At 35.7% G+C, this 26,238-nt stretch overlaps 3 protein-coding genes across 12 annotated transcripts in view; 2 read left to right on the forward strand and 1 right to left on the reverse strand.

Annotated features, from left to right (window-relative positions):
- Positions 1–8,942: 8,942 nt before the first annotated feature.
- Cpr16 (cuticular protein 16) lies at positions 8,943–12,207 on the forward strand. Its single transcript, XM_072903880.1, has 4 exons — positions 8,943–9,200; positions 9,820–10,015; positions 10,783–11,090; positions 11,508–12,207. Exons 1-4 carry the CDS (start codon positions 9,192–9,194, stop codon positions 12,024–12,026), a joined length of 1,032 nt encoding a protein of 343 aa, XP_072759981.1. The 5' UTR covers positions 8,943–9,191; the 3' UTR covers positions 12,027–12,207.
- Positions 12,208–13,599: 1,392 nt separating this feature from the next.
- On the forward strand, positions 13,600–17,794 carry LOC140672052 (facilitated trehalose transporter Tret1-like). Its single transcript, XM_072903863.1, has 6 exons — positions 13,600–13,875; positions 14,430–14,691; positions 15,631–15,791; positions 16,282–16,557; positions 16,793–17,040; positions 17,257–17,794. Exons 1-6 carry the CDS (start codon positions 13,788–13,790, stop codon positions 17,638–17,640), a joined length of 1,419 nt encoding a protein of 472 aa, XP_072759964.1. The 5' UTR covers positions 13,600–13,787; the 3' UTR covers positions 17,641–17,794.
- A 1,917-nt stretch (positions 17,795–19,711) lies between these two features.
- Oamb (Octopamine receptor in mushroom bodies) overlaps positions 19,712–26,238 on the reverse strand; it is a 117,937-nt gene continuing 111,410 nt past the window's right edge. For all 10 annotated transcript variants that reach the window (XM_072903851.1, XM_072903853.1, XM_072903850.1 and 7 more), the window contains 8 exons: positions 25,675–25,812; positions 24,832–24,930; positions 24,595–24,722; positions 23,471–23,608; positions 22,728–23,004; positions 21,303–21,464; positions 20,681–20,991; positions 19,712–20,091 (listed from right to left, as the gene is read on the reverse strand). In XM_072903851.1, coding sequence (XP_072759952.1) covers positions 19,977–20,091; positions 20,681–20,991; positions 21,303–21,464; positions 22,728–23,004; positions 23,471–23,608; positions 24,595–24,722; positions 24,832–24,930; positions 25,675–25,812 — 1,368 coding nt within the window. In that variant the 3' untranslated portion in view covers positions 19,712–19,976. The remainder of the gene's footprint in view (positions 20,092–20,680; positions 20,992–21,302; positions 21,465–22,727; positions 23,005–23,470; positions 23,609–24,594; positions 24,723–24,831; positions 24,931–25,674; positions 25,813–26,238) is intronic.

Consider the following 26,238-nt stretch of genomic DNA (forward strand, 5'->3'; position numbering starts at 1 on the left):
GTCAAGCTCGATTCGTTGCTTTTTAACGTACGTGAAATTTACATCACAATCCTCCTGTTGTGTACATATATATATATTCTCTCATTACTCGACCGTGCGCGGCGACAATTTGTCGCCGTCGTGTCGCTTCGCGCCCAAGATGGAACGGAAATCACGACCTTGACTTCGGATTCTTACACCGAGTCGCGAATACATTACGGTGATAAACTTTCATGCGAAAGGATATCGCGTGTCCGTTCGAGTAACGACGAGATTAACGGGGGATCTCGAATCCTTGCGCGAGAGTGTCTTTGTGCACTTATACGTGTCTTCATGACAGGAGATTTTTCCGAGTCGCGTGTTTGCATATGTCGGGAAGAAACATCTAATGGGATTATTTTCCACAGGTGATACGGAATTTTTCATGCACGCTTACGCTGGAGTTTTACGAGCGGGATATAAAGAGCTTTACAAAGATGTGACTGTCGAGCATTTCGATTTAGACAAGTCTTGATTTTAAATTATTTTTTAATCTCCGATTTCGGACAGAGTAATATATTTATATCTTTACAGTAAGATGTCCTACTTTTTACGATCACTTTCTCGTATTTCAACATATTTTGAAACTACAGTTAAATCTAAACAAATATGTTATATACTAATAATAGTATGTTACTAATAATAATATAATAGTTTATTATTTTTTCTAATGAAATAAATTGCATTAATTCTTCTCTATTTTACTATGTCAGAATAATTCTCGTAATTGTCGAAATAAAAATTTACACATAATATTTTACATACGTCAAACGTCAACTGTCAAACGAGATATACTATATCGCGTCGGGTGCTTGTTGCTTTCTCGAATTACAAACAGTCATAATGCAATGTGCAGACGTTGATGCGTTTAGTTTTGAAAATGCCTTCGAGGGAAGGTATTCGTGATACACTGAATGTATATACGTGACCGTTTGCGAAACGAGGTTCATGAATTAAGACAACGAGTAGATGTAAACGAGTATCTCACCGAGAGAAGATCGCGACTTAAGATCTCGAATCAGATCCGATCGAAAGGCATCTGCTACGAAATCTGGCGTTATGATTTCTCCAAGTCGTTCTCTCGACTCGATCGCGCGGATTATTTTTCGCGATCGTTGCGTACATTGCGTGGGCACGCATAACGGATGGTTCGCGAGAAGGTCGTTGAAACGCTCCGTAGATTATGTCGGATCGACGCATTATTACGGCCGGCGTGGTACCCAAGTAATATTCCTTTATTGTCGAACCTAGTGCCGCCGCTTCGCGTATTAACCCCTTAATAAAATGCCGGATATAAATTCTCGGTTTTTTTTTCGCGGTTAACTCGCGCGGATATCTGTAGCGCGAGAGAGTGGTAAATGCGAAATAATAATGGTCGCGATAAATCACGTGCGATTTCCCAATATTTCTATCGGGACTTGGGGAGATAAATGTAACGCAATACGCGATGCAAAAATGGAATTGCCATAAACCCGCGCGGATACTTTGTCCCTTAGGGTATTATGTATATTGCTCGCATCGTAGAGAGAGAGAGAGAGAGAGAGAGAGAGAGAGAGAGAGAGAGAGGAGCGAACTGGCTATCTGGATCAATTTCAGAGACACTTTTAAAAACATATATAAAGGCGGCTATAAAACATATATATTGAATTGTAAAAAAATTAAAAAATATTAAATTTGACATATATAATTTTTATATAATGTTAGATTTTAATTATTAATTTTGTATATATTACGTACATATAACACATATAATACATTATATATAATTTATAATATTCTTTAGATTTTATTATTAATTATAGATATATGTATAATATAATTATTAAGAAATGAATGAATTTAATTTTATTAAAACTCTGTTATTAAGAAATATTACATTAAAAGAAATAGCTGTATATCTGAAATTTAAATTCGAGGTAAGGAGATAAAATTTTTCAATTTTCCTATTAGAAATTTTCTGAATCTCAGATATAGACAACTGTTCTAATCTCATTTGCGCGAAATTTAAGTCGTGTATTCATTGAACTTATGCTTGATATCGAGACTCGAGAAAAATCAGTTTTTGTCCGTATAAAGTGATCAAGATGGAACGTACAGACGGACAGGACGATTCACATCCATGATAATAGAAACGTCCAGTACGTATAACGTATACGTAGGCATCCTCGATAAAAGCAGAGCGCATACGTTAGCTCGCGGATAACGCGCGTCTGCAGATGGTCCGTGCTCGATAAAACGACGGATAATGATTTCCGAGACGATTCGACCCGAGTATATATATGCACCTACGTATGTAGGCTTTTGGATTATATTCGCACTTTGCGTCACATGCGAGAGACGCGATAGCGCGCCCGATGTTTATGTCCGAGATTACGTTTCCGCGTGCATTCACCGAAATAGAGCCCGCCGATGGCGATGGCGGCGTAAACTTTGCATCCCCTCGAAGTGGCTAGAACGCGAACGCGCTGAAGACCTGCGATAAATGTACTTGAACATGGTCTCGACTCGGGAAACACTCAAGCCGTAGACTCGAATCATATCTACGTATATTCGATTTTTACTGAAAACTGATTTAATGAGAAGTAATAATAAAACACGAATTGATGATAAATTAAAATAATAAAATAATAAATAAAACATTAATGAAATAACACAATAATAATAAATTAAAATAATAAAATTAATACTAATTAAATTCAACGAATAAATTAAAATAACAAAAATTAAATTCAAATAATCGACAAGGGATTTATTTATATAATATAAATTTTTATCTTTAATTTACAGGTATGAGAGAGAGAGAGAGAGAGAGAGAGAGAGAGAAAGAGTTTGATTGTGTGTGATATAATTAATTGTTAAATTATTCTCTCGTGCTCTTTTAATGCAGAGTATGCTATTCACGCATATATTATATTATACATCGCATAAAAATAGCTGGAACCTGGCGATAAAATAGGAGAAAAAAAGGAACGTTTTCTCCTACATGTTGCAATCTCCATAGGTTTAGCGTACGATACTGACGATATGAGAAAATTAATCTTACGTGCGCCTTCTCGCAGACAATCTCACGTCATGATCTATGTGTGATCCACTTTTCCTTATCTGTAGCACGAAAATTTCGCAAATCAGTTATCTGCCCTGGACAGTAATTGTACTTGAAATCACCAGTTCTATGATAATCATTAATGTTTCATATCGATTTCACAAGCCGAATGTTTGCTTCACGATAACAAAACGTTATTATTGCTCGCGGTAAAAATGATAGTAGATTTTGTCGCACACAAGTCTCTCCCAAATAGAAAAAAATAATATCGATATTAATAACATAAATTAAAAAGAGAAACAAAGTTTGTAAAAATTTCTTAATAATCTAAATTAATGTATTATTATAAAATCGAAAAAATTAACCTTGAACGTGAACTGTTATCGAGACTCTTTATATTATACCCTCAGCTTTATACTTTCGAATACGTTTAAAAACTGTATAAATAAAAAGCAGTGTAATAAATATTTTGAGACTCTAATAAGATAACTACTAATGACTTTGGCTAAAAGAGATATTAGCGATAATCGCCCTACTTTAACAGTATATGAATAAAATATAACAATCGATTTTAATTATTATCATAAAGTCGAAAAAATATTATTATTTCACATTATTATAAAAGTATATAGTGTAAAAAGTTGTTCATGATAAATAAAACATTATTATTGTTCGTAGTAAAAATCAAAGTAAATTCCGTCACACAAAAAGTCTCTCGCAAAGAAGAAAAAAATAAATTAATGTTAACAACATAAATTAAAAGAGAGAAAATTTTGTAAAATATCTAACAATGATCTAAATTAAGGTATTATTATAAAATCGAAGAAATACCTTAAATATAAACTCTTATCAAAACTTTATACTTCCAAATACACATTCAAGAATTGTGTATAATATATCCCCCAATAATAAATAGCAGTAATAAATATTTGGAGACTCTAATGAGATAACTACTTACGGCGCCGGTTAAGCGAGATATTAGGGATAGTCGCTCTAATACGGTGGAATACGATACTTATTAAAGTATCGCGATCGATCTTAATTGATCGCCGGCCGTTCCTCGCGGCCAGCACGCGCAACCTTGCACCGCTTATCGTTACGTGCGCACGTTAAGGCCTCCTCTCTCGTGGGAGGCAAGCCGATAAAAGCGGCCCGGAGTAGCCGGGGTGCCTGGGCAATCAGCAAATGGAATCGTTAGTTAGTCCCCCGTAATCTTCGATCGGACGTTAGTTCTTCCTTGTAGTACACGCTCGCGGCCAACGATCGTGATTCACGATCGCGCGTCCGAGCCACGCTAGGATTTTCGCGCGCATACGCGCTACGTATACTTATCGCCGTCGACTAATTAGCATATTATTTATCGCTCTTTTATAATTGCCTGCGCGCGAATTTCCGTACGCAAAAATAAGGGCGATTTACGCCGGGAGTCTAATTTGATTACGCTTACCCGGGGGGATGATTGTGCGCCTTGTATGTTGTCGAGCTCTGAGAAAAGAGAGAATTTATTGGAAATCGTATTGTCATGTTTTATCTTGGGGAGCGTCCCACGTATCGTTCGATATATTCAACGTTACATGTTGTAATTATGAATATTTTTCGCGTTTTCTAAAAATGACCTCGTTGACGAGACGTGCGAAGATTTCGCAGTTCGCGCGAGTTATTTCAGCCGCCTGTCACGGCTGTCGGTCTTTGGGAAGGATTTTACGGGTCGTGCTCGTAAATCAGGCTGTTCCTGGCAACGCGAAACCGCCTTTACTGACGCGAAGAGGCGGCGAAACGGACCTATTTATATTCGATGTCGCCGGCGCGGTGCACGTTTCACCCGGATCAAAACTGGCGTTGCATTCTTATACTGCAACGTGTGCAGTGGTGCACGAACGGATGAAATCTGGAAGATATCAAAGTGTATTTGTACAATACGCTACAAAGAATCGACAGATTAATAAAACATTCGAGACTTTGTAAATGTGAATAAAATTTTTTTGTCAAATCTAATTTAATCTTTTTACGCATCAAAAAATGCCCTATCGCAAATAAAAGGACAATAAATGATATGTCAGTGATACAATATGTAATTATATTAGAAATATCAATATAAAATCTTTATTAATAAATGCTTCTCCCCGTCAATAGTTCTTATTTTATCGTTTTCTATAAAAATGATAAATTGTACGAGGTTGGCAAAATTCTTGTTAGACACCACTGTAAGACGAGGGAGGCGACGATCTCCGAGGCGGGTGCGCAAGAAAAATTCGTCCTTCCGTAGAAGGCAAAGCCGAATATCCTGTAGATATATCTCGTGCGTGCGGGAATAACATTACGTACGAGAAATATACGGATTCACCAACATACGTCGTATCAAAATTGTATGACACGCATAAAGAAGATAAGAGGGTCCACGGGGGCGGGGGAGGAGATACCAAATTCTACGTACAAATGTTTGGTGAAGCTAAGAAAATAAATGAAGAAAGAGGACATTTTACCATCGAGAGAGATACATACTTGGTCAATGAGCAAAATGTAAGGAACGAGGCACGCGGTAGTTCATACGTAAACAATGAGTAAAACGTAAACGTTGGTAAATATTTACTAGATGGTAGGTAGACGTTATGTACCTAGTGGTAGATGGACATTTTGTGTACACAAAGCTGTGTATTTAAAAGCTTGTCTATTATAAGTAGAATTGTTGCCCGGACATTGACCGTCAGAGGCAGAATTATTACTATAAAAGGACTGACAAAAGATATAAGTTATGCTCCAAAATTTCATTCGTCTGTGTGTGTGTGTGTGTGTGTGTGTGTGTGTGAGACATTAAATAAATAAAGTCTTATTAAATAAATAAAATCTTCAATTAAAATCTTATTATAATAAAGTCTTTAAAACTAGAAAAATTATAATAAATATAATAATAAAAATTGTCACCTCTTCAGCGTAATTTTTTGGAAAACAATTTACTCTTCTTAAATTTATAATTTATAATGTTTTTTTATGAAATTTTGTATAAAAAAGAAGTTAATATACTATAACTATAATAAAAAGAGTTCTACTATTGTGTCGAAAGTAATATCATCCCGTAATTAAGATGAAATCGATTCGGTCGCGTCACAAGTCCGAGTTGCAAATTTTACGATATCGTGCTGATTTAATTATCAGGTCAGTGCATTGACAGGTGTTACAAATTATATACATTTTATAATCGTGTTCCGAGTAAATTGACAAAAGGGGTTGACGATCTCACGGTTATTGCAGGAGAAGAACTTTGGCGAACGGAATACCAGAGAGTTTGTAATAGCTATTAGATCTTGCTGAAGTAGGAATAAACTTAATTTGTAATTAAGCTACGAGAATATTAGTGGTGATTAACGCTACATGATAATTGTTCTATGCGGCATTAAAATCATTATCAATGATTCTGACCACAATAGGGATACAATGATAGCTAAAACGCTTCCAGCTTCGCGAAACCGGATGACAATTCTTCAAGATGTGAGTTCTGAAACCGTGAAAGCCGATTGTGGTTTTAAGCCGGAACGGAAGCTACTCAAAAAGTTACAAAAGAAAGGCAAGAAATGATAGTTGCATATATTTTTCTATTAAATATTATTATTTAATATTAAATATAAAAATTTTATTTAATATTGCATCTTTATTAAATATTTATTATAACTGAATACTTAATTATTAAATATTAAATACTAGAATTTTTATTTTCTCTACTTTTAAGTTAAGATATTTTTTTTTTAAATATAAGTAAATTACGTAAAAAAGATTCAAAGGTATATTTAATAAAAAGAAGCTACTAGTGTTAATAATCGTATTGTTAATTGATGCATATATAATATCTCGTATTTAAAAATAGACGTATTATTATTATTTGTGAAATTAAATAAAATTCGAAATTATACCGTCTAATTTATTTTAATAAAAAGCTATTGTTTTAAAATTGGCTTTGATGTGAGATAATAGATTGAATTTCTCTCCCTCTTTCCTTTTTTTTCTCTTTCCTTGCATACCAAAGAAATATATTAATAGTTACCATTGTTTTTGTTCCGCGGGGGGTTGATTTAGGATCACTGCCATACGCGTCGTCTTCTCGTCGTATTCTCAACAGCGTTGCATTGCCGCATGTATGTATGCGGTTAGATAGTCGGCTCTACGAATGCCATTTAATGCGACATAAGAAAGAGAGAGGGAGAGAGAGAGAGGGGAGAAAAAGAAAGAGAGAGATCGGCCGTTTAGTGCCAATGTCAAAACCAACGCAACACCGCCTACGTGCAAGTGTGTTGTCGGCGAAAGAAGGCACCTCTCATCGTCGGCGGCGACTTGTTGCGCGAGCGAACACGTGAGTAATTCCATCGGAATTGATGAACTCGTTACGCTCATATCGTTCCCTTACATCGTCGGATTAAGCGTGCCGGCCGTAAATTCGCGACGGGCATTATTTATGCGATCGGCGGCGGCTTCGAGGAGAGGCCGCTCTCTCGTATGAGGACCCTTGCCGGTCGTCCTGGACCTTTTCTAAAGAGATGCCACCTTCTCGACGCCAAGCCAAGGTATCGTTTCATTCTCTTTCTCTCTCTCTCTCTCTCTCTTTCTTTTTCTTGCCCTTTAATTGCATTCGTAGTTAATTACATTCGTTTCTATTTGTCAAAGGCGCAGCGCCGCCGACGATCTTTGTCGGGCGCGAACACCATTTTTATTCCTTTGACGCGTTTAATCTTACTCGATATCATTGAAAGCTATGCTTTTATCACGTTGGATTAAATTAAATGTCGAATTTAAAATTTCCAAGGATGAGCATCCTTAATGATGAAATCTTTTATCATATATATATATATATATATAACGTGGATGATGTAAATTGAAGTCGAAAAATATTTGACAAATAGATAGATTGAAACAAAATTAATTTCTTGAAAAATATTGCAATTGCATAACTTTCGTTTTATCGACTAATTATTATTCATTGTCGATATTCTCAGGACGAATTACTTAGATTTGAATATGAAGATTTAATTCAATGGAAGAACGATGTCGTGCAAGCTACTCCTGAGAGAGTTTCAGCTTGGCTACGTTTAAGCATGTTATGGCGTTGTGCAATAGCTAGTATTTGCATTGGTATGCGCAAGACTGTCTCTTCCGTCCATTACATGCCCTCCAATGTCATTTTGTAGCTCGTAATCACACGTGCGTTTATTGTCTTAGCGTTGTGACATGACAAGGCGCAGAGTATTATGTATTTGGATAAGTGAATATGGAGTAACTAGCAATAATGCACTCGGAGGATGAAGATCGCGTGTGAAGATCCGTATAAATTATGCACGTGTTGTTGATAGAATCTTAATAAAATATCTAAATGCGACGATAATAAATTATGAAAAAAAGCAGTTTTATTAGTTGTAATTCAATAATTTCAATAAAACGTCAATATTAATCTTAAGCAGAATTCAGAAAACTTAATTAAAAATAAATTATTTCTAAATTTGTCCCAGAATGTTTTTAGACAAAAAGTGATGTTCCAACATCTGTACAAATTTAACTCTCGCTGTCGATAAAATAATTTATATACTTATTTAAGTAATATGAAATCGACCAATAATACCCACTCAATACCTGCTGCGCGGAACAGATTTAAAATCCGGTCAGAGTAAATTATCTCTCTACGTTGCAACATCGCTTTTATTACGATCGCTCTATGCGTTTATTCTTATCACACAGGGTGCGACGAAAAATGAGATGCGGGAAAGATCGACACTGCTCGTATTCAGCATCAATAAATATTGATTTATCGGTCTAGAAATCGAGCGCGGGGTGATTTGCGACCGCGGGCAACAAGCCCGCGGGTTCCTAGGGTCCCGCAAGCGACGCTCCGTGCCCCGTAGGGCCCCGCTAGGGCCCCTGATGAAGGCGAGATGTTAGGTGGGGAACCACCGTAAACCTCCGCGCGCGCGGCTGATCCACGGAATCCTATATAAGAGGATGCGACCGAGAGCTTACACTCTCACATCCGTTACCCGACTCTCACCGGGAGTTATCCTAGACGAGCGAAAAAAAAGCCGCGATCGAGGAACCCCCCATTCACCGATCGATCGACGGTTCATCAACATCTGACTCACCTGGCAGAACGATCATGATACTCGTGAGTGTGAATCTCAATTTTACGTACCGCGAATTTTCACGCTTATCGAGTTATTAGAGAGAGAAAGAGAGAGAGAGAGAGAGAGAGAGAGAGATTAATGATAGTTGAACATAATTTATGTTTATAATATTCAAGCAAAGTTTTATCAAAGTTCGTTTTACTAGCGTGTCCATTTAAAATTATTTTTATTTGCAAAAAAAAAAAAAAAAAAGTTTTGTGGGCTCTCTCTCATTTGATTTCGTGTCATGTTTCTTCGCGATACAAAAATAAACTTTTTACTCTTGTTTCACAAACAAGGAAAATAAATAAAACTAAAGTTTTACGCAATTTGATTTATCATGTTCCGAGAAGAGAATTTTTCGATCTTTTAAAGGAAAAATACTCGATATATGTTTGCAACTGTATCAATTTTATGTTATTGCTCGAGTATATTTTAAGAAAAAATCTATTAATGTCAACAACCGCTCTTGTACCGAATACATCGGAATCAATATACGCGGCAATATGCTCAACACGTACTCTCCCGATAATATATTGATTTGAACGAATTGCGAACGAGACGATTGCGATTATTTATTAACGATCAAAGCCCTGGATTTCTCGTTTCTTTTATTTACAGGCAATTTTCTGCAGTCTCGTCGTTGGACGAGCCATCGCTTCGCCAATCGCCAATCGAGTCTGGCTAAGCCCGATACCGGCTCTTTCCCCATTAAGACAGTTCCACATGCAAGATGGATCGGGTTCTTATCAATATTCTTTCACGGGCCCCCATCATGCCAAAGCGGAATCTACTTTGAATGGGATAACACAGGGTGGTAAGTTTTACCTAAGTCATACATTTTAATCTTACTTTCCTATTGTAATATTAATGTAAAATTTCTACAACATATATATTATTATTATATTATTATATTATCATTATATATAAAGCAAAATAATATATTAATTTTTTTATATTAATTAACTAATTAAATTTTTATTTTATTATTTTTATTTAATTAGTTTTATATATATATATATATTTTCTTTTTTTATTGTATTGTTATTACATATAAAGTGGAATTTATTTGCCATCGACAAGTGCAATTCGCTTTCGTGATCTAACAATAAGACGCATACCGCGAGTGCATAAATGGAATGCATTCTTTTGCGAAGTGGATTACAAGAGGAGCATTACCGGCCTACGTTCGCGAAAGAATCTTTCACTAATGCTCGCTAACGTGAAGTAAGCAAGACGCCCATACGCCGCATGCTCATCTCTGCAAATTTCCTCGGATGACAATGCGTGGTTGCGCGTTTGAATCGCTTGTCTCTCAATGCAACGTGATGACTCACGATGTGCATACAATTGTAATATAATGTAATAAATAAAATTGTATGTAACCACTAAATATAGAATATCTACATCTAATTAATGTTATTCTGAATACTAATTCTTAGTAGCATTTATTGGAATAAATGAGTATTAATATGATAAATACAATATAATTTATATTGCAATTATGTTTGTCTCAAGAGGGTTTCTTAGATAATACAATAGTGCTATTTATCAAAGGATATTATCTCTATTTTCCCCTTGCAGGATATTCCTACATTGATGCAAATGGTGTTTTGCAAACGGTCTCGTATACGGCGGACGATCAGAACGGATTCAGGGTCAGCGCGAGCAATTTGCCGCAGCCTCCAAAGGATGAATTGCAAACGATACAAGACACGCCAGAAGTAGCCGCGGCGAAAAGAAATCATCTCGAGGAGTTACAGAAGTCTCAACAGGCCAATTGGCAGGATCAGAATCTCTTGTCGTATAAAATCCTGCCGTCATACTTTAGCTTCGCTCAAATCCAACAAGATGGAAATAGCAAAACCGAATTGAACACGCGAGAAACGCAAGTAAGCAGCTTTACCAATATTTCAATCAAAGTTTCGTTATAAAAAAGTGACAATAAAATCCGATTACATTTTCTAAAACATATCTAGAAAATTTTAATACATTATAATTATTATAAACTTATCATAAAATATGTATAAGACATAACACTGATATAAATAAAAATCAATAAAAATTTTTCATCATTCAAATATAAAATAAAAAAAATAATAGAATAAAATATAATTTCTTTACATTACGTTTTATAATAACATTTTTATGATCGATTATTGGAAATAGTCGGCAAATAAAATGTAAACAGAGTTTATTTTGTAACGAGAATTTTGTAAAATGGCATTTAAAAAATCGTTGCAGATAACGATTTTAAATAATTCTAAGTAAATATTTAATAATTTTTTTGTCACTTAACTTTTTTTTAGAGCACCAAAAATCCATTCTTATTGTCAAGATCGGAGGCGGAAAAAATTGACGTCCCCAAGCCGGATCCAAGTCTTTCAAAGATATCGCCTACGTCTTCGAGTCCCACCACTATCTCATCATCACCTACTGCGGCATCATTAAAAGAGAGTATGCTTCTCAAGCGCGACGAACAGGCGCAAACGTCTTTTAATCAGAATGCGTTGCAGCTAGGAAAGTTTGTTCCATCGCTTGCTGCCAGTATCCAGAGACCGGTAGCCGTGCCTATGTCCTACGTACTTCCGGTGGTGCCCTATAGATTCCTTCACAGCTCGCTGCATCATACCCAGGATTCTCTGGGCCAATATGATTACAGCTACACCGGGGATTCGAGCGCCAAAACCGAATCCAGATCACTCGACGGTACTACCAGAGGAGCCTATAGTTACATCGATCCCAATGGGATCCTTCAGCAGGTGCATTACATCGCCGATCATAATGGATTCAGGGTCATGGCAACTAATCTGCCCGAAGCAAAATGATGATACTGTAGGAAATGTCCCGTGGGACGTAAAAACGTTTGTTTGCGAAAAAAAAAAAATATCGATATCATGTGTCACGAGATGTCAAAACATTAATACCATATACAATTTTCATTTTTGTATTTCAAATTTTTCGAACATTGAACTTTAATCTCACGAAAAATAATCTATTTTAAAATTTGAGACTTTTAAAAAAAAGAGTAAAATATTATAAATTTATAGTATTTCAAAAATTTATTTCAATCTAGAGATAATACATTAAGAAACTAAATTGATGTAGTTTATATATTTATTTAATTCATTTTATTTTTATATTCACGATAATTATAGCGTCAAAGAGTAAAAGAAAAACGTACCTAAAAAAAATTATATACAAATGCGTTGTCTTGTGTAATAAGTATCGGTGTTGGGAAAATTTTTGAGATAAAGTAATACGCGAATACTTCTCGAGTTTGTTCGACAATTACTCTCGTGGAAACGCGAAGGAACGGACTTGATTCGTATTCGAGTATCTTATTAAAGCTAACTTTATTTTTTTGTAACGGGAAGCTTACTTCACAATCGGTATTATTACCAAGTAAATTATTTTACGATATTATAGATATTTTACTTTCATCACATTTTTAAAATAATTAGTTTGGAAAAATATAAATAATACTGAGTTTTTACGATATTATATCTTTAAAATTGTTAGTAGATTACACTTATTGATTATATTTCGTAAATACAAATAAAAGATACATCTACTATTGTCTCTGTATTATCCTCTCATTTTATCGATTCCTTTTATATAACCACACACATTTATATATATGTATATATATATATATATATATATATATATATATATATATATATATATATATATAAGATTTGCATATATTTACAGTTTAATATTTTATTAATATTTGTTAAATATTATGTCCATAATATTTTTTAATATTTATATTTTTATTATGTATATAAGAATGAGTATTTTTTGTTTAAAAAAATAAATTATTAATTTTATAGATTTTAGTCATTTATATTTTTAACACTTTGTTCTTAATATCTTCGTATTTTCAAACTTAAAATATTTCGTTTCGATGAAGAAGTTTCACAATTGATAAATTTGTAAAAAATATTTTTACAGGTAGAACGGATTTGCTTGTATCTCAGATTAAGTTATGAAATTATTAAATTTCAGTATCTATTCAAAGAATAGAATAATATGTATATTCATATTCGCGAAACACGTGCTTGTACATTTTGATTCAACCGAGCACGTAATGAGAAGGGAAACAGCTGCGTTAAATGCAACGCATGAAACGTCCTGTTCAAAGATACATAAACGTATTCTGAATAGTTGCAGATGAACTTTACTTACGTGCACGATTGTGTCTCGTCAGTTTGAGAGACGCGTAAGACGTAGAGAACTCTACGGAACACTACGATAATACGAGTGATTTCTCTTATATCGTAATGAAAACTCGATTCGAGTTTATTACGTAAGCATTAGGGTCACAACATACACTCAGTATCGGTCGAGACGCCGATAAGAAGATCTTGTTGTGGAAGAAACATGGATTAGAATGGTCAAGTATTCGACGTTGCAACTTTGCTAATTGTAAGATCAGTATTGCTTGAAATCTCTCTCTCTCTCTCTCTCTCTCTCTCTCTCTCTCTGTCACGTGAGCGCAAGTATTGATTGTTTTCGATTTATTTTCGTCAAACGTTTTAAGTAATTAAAACAATCACGCGATTCTCACTCGCGAATTCACAATGGCACTAATTTCACCGAGCGACGAGGAGGAATCGACGTGCGAGGGACCGACTTTGAAATATACGCAATACACGGGGGTGTTTGTAGGTGAGTTTTGTACTTAATCCTCGTGAACTCGCGCGTAGCGTTAAAATACAGTTGCATTTGCATATGAATATTTAATAGCCATGATAATTTTATCAAAAGCAGCGAATCCCGCATGCATATATATATGTGTGTGTTTAAAATATAAAGCTTTCAGATTTCAAGGGCTATAAATATGTAAATCCACTTTTATCTCTTTATAGCTTCTTTGAAAACTTAAAACTAGCCTTTGAAAACTCAAACTTTCACGCGCGATTGCAACATTAATCCAACGCTCGTCTTAATTTAATTGAAAGTTTGCGTATCGTAGTTAAAACTAGTTCCCTCTTTCCTCGCGATAGACATCTCTTGACTGTGTAATTTAACTTTGCCGCTGCGTGCCCGTGGGATCTAAAAGCGGGGAATGTCAAGAATAACGCGAAGCGAAAGAATTCTCAAGACGCAGAGCGTTTCCGGAGAGATAAAATATTTCTCGGAGATGGATCAAATAAAATATTTCTCAAGATGTATTCTCGAGATAAAACATGTCTAACATTTACTTTTTTCTATCGCTTTAGCGACACTAGCCGCGTTTTCAATCGGCACATATTTGTCGTGGACATCATCCGCTTTGCCGCTTTACAACAAGAACGACACGCTATCCGTTAGCGATCAAGAAGGCTCTTGGATCTCTTCGTTGGTCCCTCTCGGTGCCATTTCGATTATTATACCGGCGGGAATGCTGGCAGATAAGTTTGGTCGAAAGAGAACGATGTGGGCGATAACAGTACCCTTATTTTTCTGCTGGTACATTATCGGATTCGCACGGAGTAAGATATGGTGAGAAAGTTTACTTTAAATTTCTTATGATTTTTATACGATTTTGATACGATTTTGCACGTTCATAACGATTATGTAGTTTAAATTCTCCGTTATAAAAAAAAAAAAAAAAAAAAAAAAAAAAGATATTAATGTACGTCTTTATGAGCATATATAAAAAAGAATTTAATTTTTTAGTTATGTTCATTAATCATTATGTTTAAAGAATAATACATGTTCAAATTTTATTTTCATTGACTTTTATCGCTCTTTGATTGTCAGAAAAACAAACGTTATAATTTATTTAGGTTTTACTATTGTTATTATAATGTTACGAGAGAATTTATTTTAGAAACTTCTCGTTCTCACGTATTGTTATATTCTTAAACGTTCGATAGCCTTAGATGAATTTTTTATCAGGATAAAACAACATGTCGATTTTTGATAAAATAACCATAGAGTCAGTATTTTTTATTACAATGATGGAATCGGACAAGTTCAATCATTGTTGTAATAAATATCATCTCGGGTACAAGTAAAGTACAGTAAGAATCGAGCGAGTCGGATAACTGACAGATTGGATATAAGTCGACTACATCTTCAAGATTCTACATCTTTGTATTGCTATTGTAATTGTGCAGGAAGAATTCAAAGTTTCATTCTATACCATAATCGAAAAGACGGCCACTCGTACAAGTTATAACAAATCTTGAAACTTTGCTTAATCATACAATTCTCTATTCATTGCCGCGTCTTTCATGAAACGCAAAAACTTTAGCTATATTGATATTGTACAATTATTTTAATTAATTAAATAACATTTTTTCCCCTTTATCAATTGTTATAAAGAATTTTATCCTATCAATTGCATTGGCTGCATTCCCAGGCAGAAGTGACTTTATATATACGGTTTTATTGATTTTCTACTTAACTTACGTAATCGAGATTTTCCATTGAAAGGATTTTTCTGGGTCGGTTTGTTGCGGGGGCAGCGAGCGGCGCAGCATCCGTCGTTGTTCCCATGTTCACTTCCGAGATCGTCGAGCAGAGCATTCGAGACTCACTCGGTACCATTTTCCAGTTGCAGATCAGTGCCGGAATTCTCTTCGCATATGCCACTGGTAAAATGCATGTTTTTTTGTAATTTTTTGAATATTTAATTAAACAATCTTCCACGCAGAAAGCATATATGAGGGTCTTTAACGGTCGCGGTAAAACCTAAAATTAAAATTAGAAATGCATTAAAATCTTGAATATACATGGTTGTATACTCGGTTACATCAATAACTGTTTAACGAAGCTAATGATAATAATATATTATAACATTAATATTTAAAATTTATAAATTAAATGTTTGCTTTTCAGATCAATTTTAATTTGTGTTGCAATAAATGTAGCCCTTTGTCTACATTTGCATCATATATCCAATAACATAAAGAATAGAAAGAGAGAGTTGTCAAGAAAGAATCGCATAACATAGTTTTGACTTTTCCTGCACGTGATTTCATTCATAACGATAAATATGATGGTAAAATTGAAATCACGAGTTGCACAACACAACTGCACAATAACTTTGCTGAATTGATAAGCGTACGCACAATGTTTGCACAGCTTTCACCGATAGCTTGCACGTCATTGCGATACTGTGTTCCGTGGCACCCGCTTTGCTTTTGATCTCCTTCCCGTTCATACCGGAATCACCGGTATGGCTGGTCATGCAAGGTCGAAAGAACGAGGCGAATGACGTGCTGAAGCACTTCAGAGGGGTTCACTATCGTACCGAGACGGAAATGACTAGACTCGAGCGCCAAGCTTCGGAAATGCGACAAGCTAAAGCTAGTATTTTTGATCTGAAAAATTATCGGAAAGCGATCTACATCATTCTCGGTAAAGACAAACCTTTCATTTTAGAATGAATTTAATTATTAATTTTTTAAATATAAAAATAATAAAAAAATATATTTTTCATTAAATTAATTAATATTTCATTTTTTTTAATTCTCTCTTTTTCTGTTGATTTTTTATACCTCTTTATATTACATATTATATGTATATTATATTACATATATACATGTATTACGCTGAATTATTTTTTAGCATTTCATAATTCAATGTATTCTAGGGCTAATGATTTTCCAGCAACTTTCTGGCGTTAATATTTTAATATTTTACGCAAAAAGAATCTTTGACGACGCGGGTTCAATTCTGACCTCATCCACATCGTCAGTGATCGTGGGTACCGTGCAAGTGGTTGCTACTTATTTTTCAACTATTCTAATTGAACGAATTGATAAAAAGCTACTCTTGTTCATCAGTGTATCAGTGATGGCTACTTGTATGTTTACATTATCGGGGTACTTCCATTTTCAGGTGAAGAGCTTATTAAATAATTCAATATTACTGTAAATTTTATAAATGAGAATTTGTAATATTAATATTCTGTCTCTAGATTTTAAGAATGTTAATAATTAAATATTAAAATATTAAAATATTAGAACATTAAAATTTAGTTATTTGTATTTAATATTTCCGCATCGAAATTTCTTAATTCAACTATAATTTCTGAACTTTTCCGTGTTGTTTTAGAAATCTCACGACCTATCGAGCGTCTCTTGGATCCCTTTGCTCTCCTTTGCAGTATTCATCCTAGTTTTCAGCATCGGGTTCGGTCCGATACCGTGGTTGATGGTCGGCGAGTTGTTCAGGAACAACGTGAAAAGGTCGGCGAGCTCTGTCACCACAATGTGTAATTGGACGCTGGCTTTTCTGGTGACAAAATGTTTCCAGGACATGGTCCATCTCATGGGAATCTCCTCGTCGTTCGCCACGTTCGGCATGATAAGCTTAATCGGAACTATATTCGTCTCCATGATGGTCCCGGAGACAAAGGGCAGAAGCGTCGAGGAGATTCAAATCGAGTTATACGGAATGCAAATTAGTACCCCGGGGGAAACAAATGCCGAAATATGACGATGAAATAATTTACTCGGGTGAAATACTTGACTGCAAAACAATGTACGCAAACAATGTTGTTTTTCTTGTTACTATATTTTAGAAATTACCTATAATTTTAAAATTCAGGTAAAAAGAATCTTGTTTTACACAAATATATTGCATCTTTTCATATAATTACAGCTGTAGAAAATATTTTTACCTCGAAATAATTTTGCAATAAATATTAATGCAATATTTAAAGAGAGAAAAATTATGTAAATTATGTGTTTCACGAGAAAAGTTTATATTGTCTTTTTATCTCGTTCTCAAATCACGTAATAGAACTATTCATTATACGTACCTTGAAATGAACAGGCTCCGTCATTGAACTTGCCGAGTTTACGAGATATGAATCGCGAAAGATCACGCAAATCTGTTTATACGTATTCACATATTTATTTTCCATCCGGTTTTTTTACGTATTTATACGATATATCACATAATACATGAACCACGCATTGAAGTCTATCGGTCGTCTCGTCGTCCCCGTCGAATTACAGTTGCGTTGCTATAATAGCAATCTAGGGGATTAAATTGGAAAGTTCTCCGCGAGTATGTCTGAGACGCCGAAGCTTTCACGAACTCGTTGGATTTAACGCAACCCAACGATATCCGCGCGTATTGCTTTCCTCTTGTACGATATATATGTATAATGTGTGTATATTACACGCGCGGTAACAACGATGTGTGTGTGTGTGTGTGTGTGTGTGTGTGTGTTTGATGCGATATTTATTATTATACAAACGCGCGCGAGATTATATATGTAAAAAAAAAACGTACAAATCAACAACATCGAAGAGAGTCGCAATTTTGTTCCGGTCGCATGTCCCGGAAATGTCTCTCGAATAAAAGGGAAAAAAGAGAGAGACCTGGAGGAAGCAGAGGAGAAGAGGAAAGGCCGATATATAGGAGCGTGCGCGCGCAAACATCGGTTTATATAGCTGATAACGACATACTTAACGCTATGCGTACACACATATATCGTATATGTACATAGAAAGTATCCGTCGCTCATCGTTTGCGTCTCCAAGTGTTTTTCAATCTCTATTTTCCTTGTGTTAGCCTGAGAGACGATTCGCGAGATCGTCTCTTTCAGTTAGGTACCGGTCTCTAATAGCGACGTGGGACGAATGCATTAACGTAATACGTATATATGCACACATGTCGCGGATCATCAGGAGTAATCGGTCAATCAATCAATCGTCCCGGCTGGAAAACCGGAAAGAACTCGGAGACCGGGAGACTACATGACTCACACTCAGGTGGATCGTGTATTGGACTAAATAAATAATTGCGAAGCGATTTTCTGCGCGGAAGAAGAGGGGAACGTCGAGAAAAGAAGGCACACAGCACACACACGCACACCGAGTAAATACATTAATTCAATCATCGGAGAGATTATCGTCTCGAGCCTTTTTCTGCTAATCCAACCGACTACTCTCTGACGACCCGCGCGGGATACATGTAACATTAAGTGTACGATGATACTCACTACGTTCACCGGACGTGTTGGTCACAAGAGGAGAAATGGGGTTACTTACGAAAGACAGATCGTATTAAGCTCTTACAAGGTAGCCGAAAGTACAAATCGAAGCGAAGTGTCACGTTTTCTTTTTTTCCTTTTTATACTTTTTGCTTTCAGACGAAGCGTCGCGTTCCAGATCTGGTGCGCTAAAATCCAGTTTTTCGATTGAACGCGCGTCGCACGAAGCTCTCTCTGGCATTCTGTTTCCGTCGACCAATTACAGTGTAAAGGCAAATCGAACGGCGAGTTACTTGCTTATGTTTCTTTCAGAGATAGATGGCAGAGAAGAGTAATTTGTTACTTGACTTACCTCTCCGCTGGCTTCGTTAGAAACTCGTTGCAGCGAGATTACGCGATTTACATGAAGAATCAAGTCGAAAGAGTAACAAATTATTTGCTCATTTCGCCTAGCAAACTACTTTCCTCATTTACTTCAGTCATTGTAGTGAGATTGCACGATGCCGATAGACAGACAAATCAAGAGTGACATTCGTTTTGTTTCTTTTTTTTTTTTTTTTTCAACAACAGAGAAGTTAACAAGTAAACAAAAACGCTTGTTACTCGTTTCTTAACTGCTCGCCTAATGATTTCGTGTATTATCGCGCTATTGTTAGACAGACAGAGCGTTTTTAGCTTCATCGACAGTCAAATTCGCGTCGGTCTGGCGAAAAGGCGAAACGTATGTTACGTTGACATGTCTGAGAGTCGATCATCAGAGTATCCTCGCCCTGGAGGATCGGCGATTAAAGGTGACGCGCTGCGCGCCAGCTCGGACGTGTCGCTACAATCATCTGGACTCGCTCTGCGAGTGCGTCGGTTCCGATGTCGGATCTGGATCCGAGTCGTCGATGGAGATCCCGTGTTGAGCACCGCGAACCGAGTAACTTGGACTTCGTTCGTTTCTACGAAAAAAACATACACAGAACCGTTCCCGTGAGATACCGAAGGTACGGACCATTCTGTAGGTTGTTTTCAAAAAAAGCCTACAGTCTCTTTGGTGAGCTAATTGGATTACGGTTTAGAGCCTGTAAAGTTTATGAGAAGCGTATTTTGAATACATAACTCGGATTCAAGACCAAAATTGATTATTCGAAATAGCTGTACAAGTCACAGATTCAATCGCGCATTTTATGTGCAATCAAAAGAACGTATTGTTCGCGAATGTATGTTTATATAATCGAGTGAAAAGACAGATTCTTTGTAATTCGATGACATTTTACGTATCCATCAAACATTTATAGCGCGTAAAATACGATAAAATTTGAAATTTCCTTTTGTGCGGTTACATAAAACAAATTTTTCATAGAAGTTCATGAAACCAAAATAATGGTAATCGCAGATGATACACAAAGCTGAGGATTCCTAAATTTAAATATAAAATTTAGAATATATGAACAATAAATGATGATGTCCTTTTAACAAAAATCTGATCCTACAAAAATAAATCAAATATATGTAATTCTATTTTGTAGTACAAATTGCAACACTGACCTCATCGCCAATTGGCTGCCATCACTGCCACGACGCAGGGTGACGCGTTGTATGCAGGAACATTTGCAGCAGATGATTCTCTTGAAAGCGAAGCGGAAGTCCTTGCTGAAGAGAGCATAGATGCAGGGGTTTATCGCGGAATTACAATATCCTAGCCAAAATAATACGCTGAAGACGGTCGGATGGATTTGATTCGGACAGAACGCGCGCACTAGGTACATGGTGAAGAACGGCAGCCAGCACATGATGAAACCGCCGACGATGATGCCCAGGGTCTTCGCCGCCTTGGTCTCCATGCGGAACCTCTTCACCTGCACACAACTTTGTCTCACGCACATCGTCCGCGACACAGTAACATTTCATAAAAGTATTCCTTTTAGCTTGTTTTGCCAAAACTATTTTTCAATCGCTTTTTAGATCAAATTAATCCCAATTGATATCAATATTATTGTTGGCTAAAAAAAATCAAAACAATTTTCAACCATTTTCCTAGTAAACATTTATTTTTCTAAAAATCGCGACCATATCACTGGAATGTTTATTTTTACAATAGTTGAAAAATAGATTTGATGATCAGAGTGCTAAAAGATACGAGCGAGTCGCATTATATACGAGACGATACTTGTGATTTTATGTTCCTCTTGCCCAGCTTCATCACCCGCGGTTTCTCCTCGTTGCTCGGTGTCATCTCGCGCAACGACAGCTCGTCGCCGGTTACCTGACTCTCGCAGCTGCTTCGTCTGCTTGGTTTCTTGCTGCTGCCGATCCTATTGACACCACCAACCTGAAAGAGAATTTAACAAGTCGGTCTTTACGACCACGGTACACACACGTACGCGCTCACGTCTATAAAATACGAATTCACTTTCGCGCGAAATTTACAGACGTCGTAAAACCGTCGTTTTTCCATGACGACCGCGAGTAACGGCAGTTACTGTCGTCAAAAGACGCGAACTTCGATTAGTATCGTCCTCAGCTGGAAATCTGTTATTGGTTACGTCTCGCACTTTCTTCTTGTCAACAAAACTAAAAAAAGAAAAAATAATAAACATCACCGAAAATTATGCAATTTTTAGTTAGATTTTTTTCAGAATTAAAATGTAGTTATTCGTACTTGGATGTAAAAACACATTTCTCCTACTGTTTTATCTCGATTGTTTATAAACGTTTATTTGAAGAATGTATGTGATTAATAAAAAAGATGTTTGCAAAAATAAAAACTTGCGTTATGTACATCTGCCAAGATAATAAATGGAAAGGGACGCTTGTCCTCTTTCTATTTAGTGAACGATTATTAGCGATTAAAAAATTGTGGATGAAAAAATCGTGAGCGATAAAAGTCCTCAAACGGAACGGACACGTGTCCATAATCTGCTTCGTTTCATCCATCTATAAAATCGCGCGTACAAATTCATCTACGGGAGAATAATCACAATAATCGATAATTTAAATGACAAATAAAAGCTCAGAGGATCTTGTAAAACAAAACAGCAAAAAAGAGAGAGAAAAATATAGTACAATCCGATAGTCCCATCCAATCGAAACGAATGAGTGCTCCGGTTTTATTGAACGAAAAGCTGACTCTTGATCCGTTCCATTTTGCAAATGATTAATCGGCAATAAACAGCATGTGCGTATGCACTCGAAATTGCGACGACACAAAATGTTAGTAATCTGGAACATGGAATTCGCGCACATCGCTCTCATTTCTCGAACAATGAGAGAGCTGGAGATTTCATTTTCCCATTCGGAGTGGATTACATATCTGATTTTGTATATCATTATTAGTGGCAAAAAAATATAAATCTACATCATCCTTAAAAAGATATATATTTTCTATGCCATAAAATATAAATAAAATTAAGCATTGTAATACTTTTTGTAATTTTAAAATAAAATAAAATTTTGATTATATATTTTTAAAAGATTAAGATAAGAAAGAAGACGAGGAAATTTTTAAAAGAGAATACGGTCCTGTCTCTTGAGCATAATTAATCTAAGCGTTTCGGAAAGTTTGCAAACGCTCTTGTATTACGATTTAATTTACCTTCAGATGCGTATTTCGCGGACAAAGCTGCGTCTGCGTTTGTCCATTGCTATAATGAACTGAGATTTGCGAGCACCTCGATGGCGTTCTTTCGAGAGTGTTGCACTTTGTGTTAAGAGTTTCGGTGCTGGGGTAGGAGACCGAGATTTTGATCTTCTCTCGCTTGACAGAGCTACGGCTGCTCGAGTCCGGGCTTCTCGAATTGCCGTTGTTGCTGCCGTTGTGAACGCTACCGCGGCCACGGTGTATTCGTAAGGTCAGTCTTTGTTCGTCGAACCTGCATATAAAAATGAGAATCGCGTCGAGAACTCCTATGCAGACGTTCTATTATATTTGCCAGCGAGCGACATAATAAAGCTTCCACGTAAAGAGACTGCTCCTCTTGGAAAAGGAAAAATTTAACGACGGAAGTTGAATGAGATGATTGAAAAGAGAGCAAAGTGCGGAGAAGTATAATTAAATGCAGAATAAATTATCTGCCACGTTATTTCATTAAGGTAAAAATCAATGAGAGAACAACTCTTTTCATCTTGTATACGACAAGTTAAACATTTATATTGTTTATAACTGATATGAACACAAATAAATAGGAAGAAATTATTAATGACTGAAATAATCGATATACTCTCGAGAAGCGTAAGGTATAAATAAATGATAGAAATCAATTGCGAGTTTATAAGAAATAGATGTTTCACATCGGTTACGAGCTTTGAAAAAATTGCGGTCCTATTGCGGAAGTTTACCTGCTGCCGAGCACTTTCGAGGCCTTCGTTGTCCGAAAACCTTGATTAATGGCCCTCGTCGTGGAAACGGCGGCGTTATAGATCCGCCAATAAAAAAACAGCATCACTAGCATCGGTATATAGAAGGAGCCTAGGGCGCTGCAAACACAATGCAATCACGGTATTTCCGGTAATCATGTTTTCCGGGAATAATCGAGCACCTTTGCACATGACAGTTTGACTATCGTGACTATTAAATCAACCCCCGCCTCTAATAATTGATGAGACGATCTGATCGAGAGATATGAACCGGTGACGGCTACTCAAAATTGGCGGTATCTGATATGAGTGATTTATTGATTTATTGAACATGGTGTATACGTCACTGTCTTGATTATGTGTAATATGATAACAATGTAAACGTAGAAACAGTTATTACAAGCGCGGTCTACAGTTTGGCAGAAATTTTTCAAGTCGGCGATATGAATGATGTTTTGATTTTTATTTTATATTCAAAGAGGCTAATATTTTTATTTACGTATACATTGTAAGCCTTCGAAATTATAAATCTTTTTAATTATTAATTTTTCGACCAACTTAAAAAATATTAAAAAAAAATATTCCTCCAAAAAAATAAAAAATTATTGTAAAATATCTATTTATTATATCTTTTTAATTATTATGTAAAGTGTAAATATCACTTTGCATTTATATTTTCAAATTTTCAAATTTTATGTATAATATTAATTTATAAAAATAATTATATATATATTAAACGTATAATTAATACATTTAAATATAAAAAATACACTGTATTGAAAAATAGAAAATACGCGCTTTTAATTTTTTGTCTTATTCTTGCAATGTTTATCAAAATAAATTTTTTTTTGTTCACGAATTAATATACAAATAGAAAAGAATTACGGTAAAAAAAAAAAAGAGAGAATAGATATTACGTAAAAGAGAGAATTCTCAGCACGTTTTACCAGTCCTTTTTATCGATAACAGTATAAGTATTAATGTGCAGGAAAGCAATTTATATAACGTATAATACAAGAAAGAAATTTATATATCATCTTGTTCCCTCGCCCGACATAATCCGATAAGTCTGAAATGAAGGACTAACGGCCTCTTAGGAAACATACCTGTAAACGACGTAACTGGCCTCGTTGGTCAGCTCGCAGATCCATGGACACGGCTTCACCGGTATAAGTATAGTGGTGGTGTTGGACGGGCTGTACAAAGGGAACGTCATATTGTACGTGGGATGCGACTGTGAAAACAGAGAAAGCGATTAAACGCGTGTGGAAAAACGATTCTGTTGCGAAAACGATCCAACAATTGATTGAAAATCTCTCCCAGCAACGGATTAGCCGACGTACCCGTTTGTCTTTCCAGCCCACCAGAGGCGGAAAGCAGATGACAAAGCTCAAAACCCAAACGATGGCCACCAGCAATCTGGCTCGCTTCGTTGACATAAGCTGGATTTATGGAAATGAAAAAGAGAGACGATTAACGTGGAGGATACGCGTCGTGATAAGTAAAGAGATTATACGCTTATCGAATTCGAACGTGAAAATCCTCGATAATTTAAATATTCGCCACCGCAAGTTTCCCTCGTGTTTCTCGATTTTTAATTTTCCGATATTTATCAGAATTTACATTGTCCGAGAGATTTGCAACAAAATATTTGTACAGCCGCTCTGTTATTTTATGGTATATAATAGATTAATGCATATAATCGGCTTCAAGTTGCAAACAAAATATTTTGAACAATAAACGTGGTAAAAACTTGAAATCAAATTATAAATCGAATATGCTCGGTAAATGATTTCTCAGCGTTTTTCTTTTCACACAAATTCAAATTCAATTGAAAGAATTCTTCCTCGTCATTTATGAATAAAATCATATGTATTTTATTATCATATTTGGCCTTAATTTTAATTAAGTTGCGAACCTTCTGTTAATTATCTTGTCCGACTGATCATCGGTTAAATAAATAAATAAATAATTGAATAAATTTAAATCTCGTTTATAAAAAAACTTTTTTCCAACTTGGCTGCGTATCTCGTGTAGTGCTCGCGATTACGCGGAAATATTCTCGACAATCGTATCGTTTCGCTATGCATAAAGTACATCGAGCTAGACGAATAAATCGATTGATGCGTAATGCGCGGCGAATCTCTCTAGGATAATCGTTTTCACGAATGTCGAGTGGTACTTGCCTGAGGATAACTGACTGGCCTGGTCACAGCCAAGTACCTATCCAAGCTGATGGCGCATAAATTCAATATCGACGCGGTGCACATCCAAACGTCGACCGCCAGCCACACGGAGCACCAGAGATCTCCGAATATCCAAACCTTTCGAGAAGAACGTTTACGGGAAATATATATTTAATATATCGGAATATATATATACATTCAATGACGAAATATATCAATAACGAAATAGAGTATTCAGCTTTAAAAGCGCAATGCAGATGTATTGTAGATAATAAATACAGATTATGAATCTTATCTTTATCCTTCGAGTGATTGAGTTCAATGTTAATTGTAATTAATTAGTTTATTTATTTATGATTTAAGATATTTAATGTGAAATGTAAAAAATGCAATGTCTATATGATACTGGATAATGAGTAACATGTTATTTGCAAGACGTAATAGTCAACAAATAAGATGCACAGCCGACGTCTGTCAAAAATCAGATCGATTCTCCATTCAGGTCAACGATGCACAATGTAACCACAATGATTCATAATGTAACCACGTACAATAGGAATCTCA

This window comes from Anoplolepis gracilipes, chromosome 12 (genome assembly GCF_047496725.1).
Source record: "Anoplolepis gracilipes chromosome 12, ASM4749672v1, whole genome shotgun sequence".
NCBI classification, from domain to species: domain Eukaryota; kingdom Metazoa; phylum Arthropoda; class Insecta; order Hymenoptera; family Formicidae; genus Anoplolepis; species Anoplolepis gracilipes.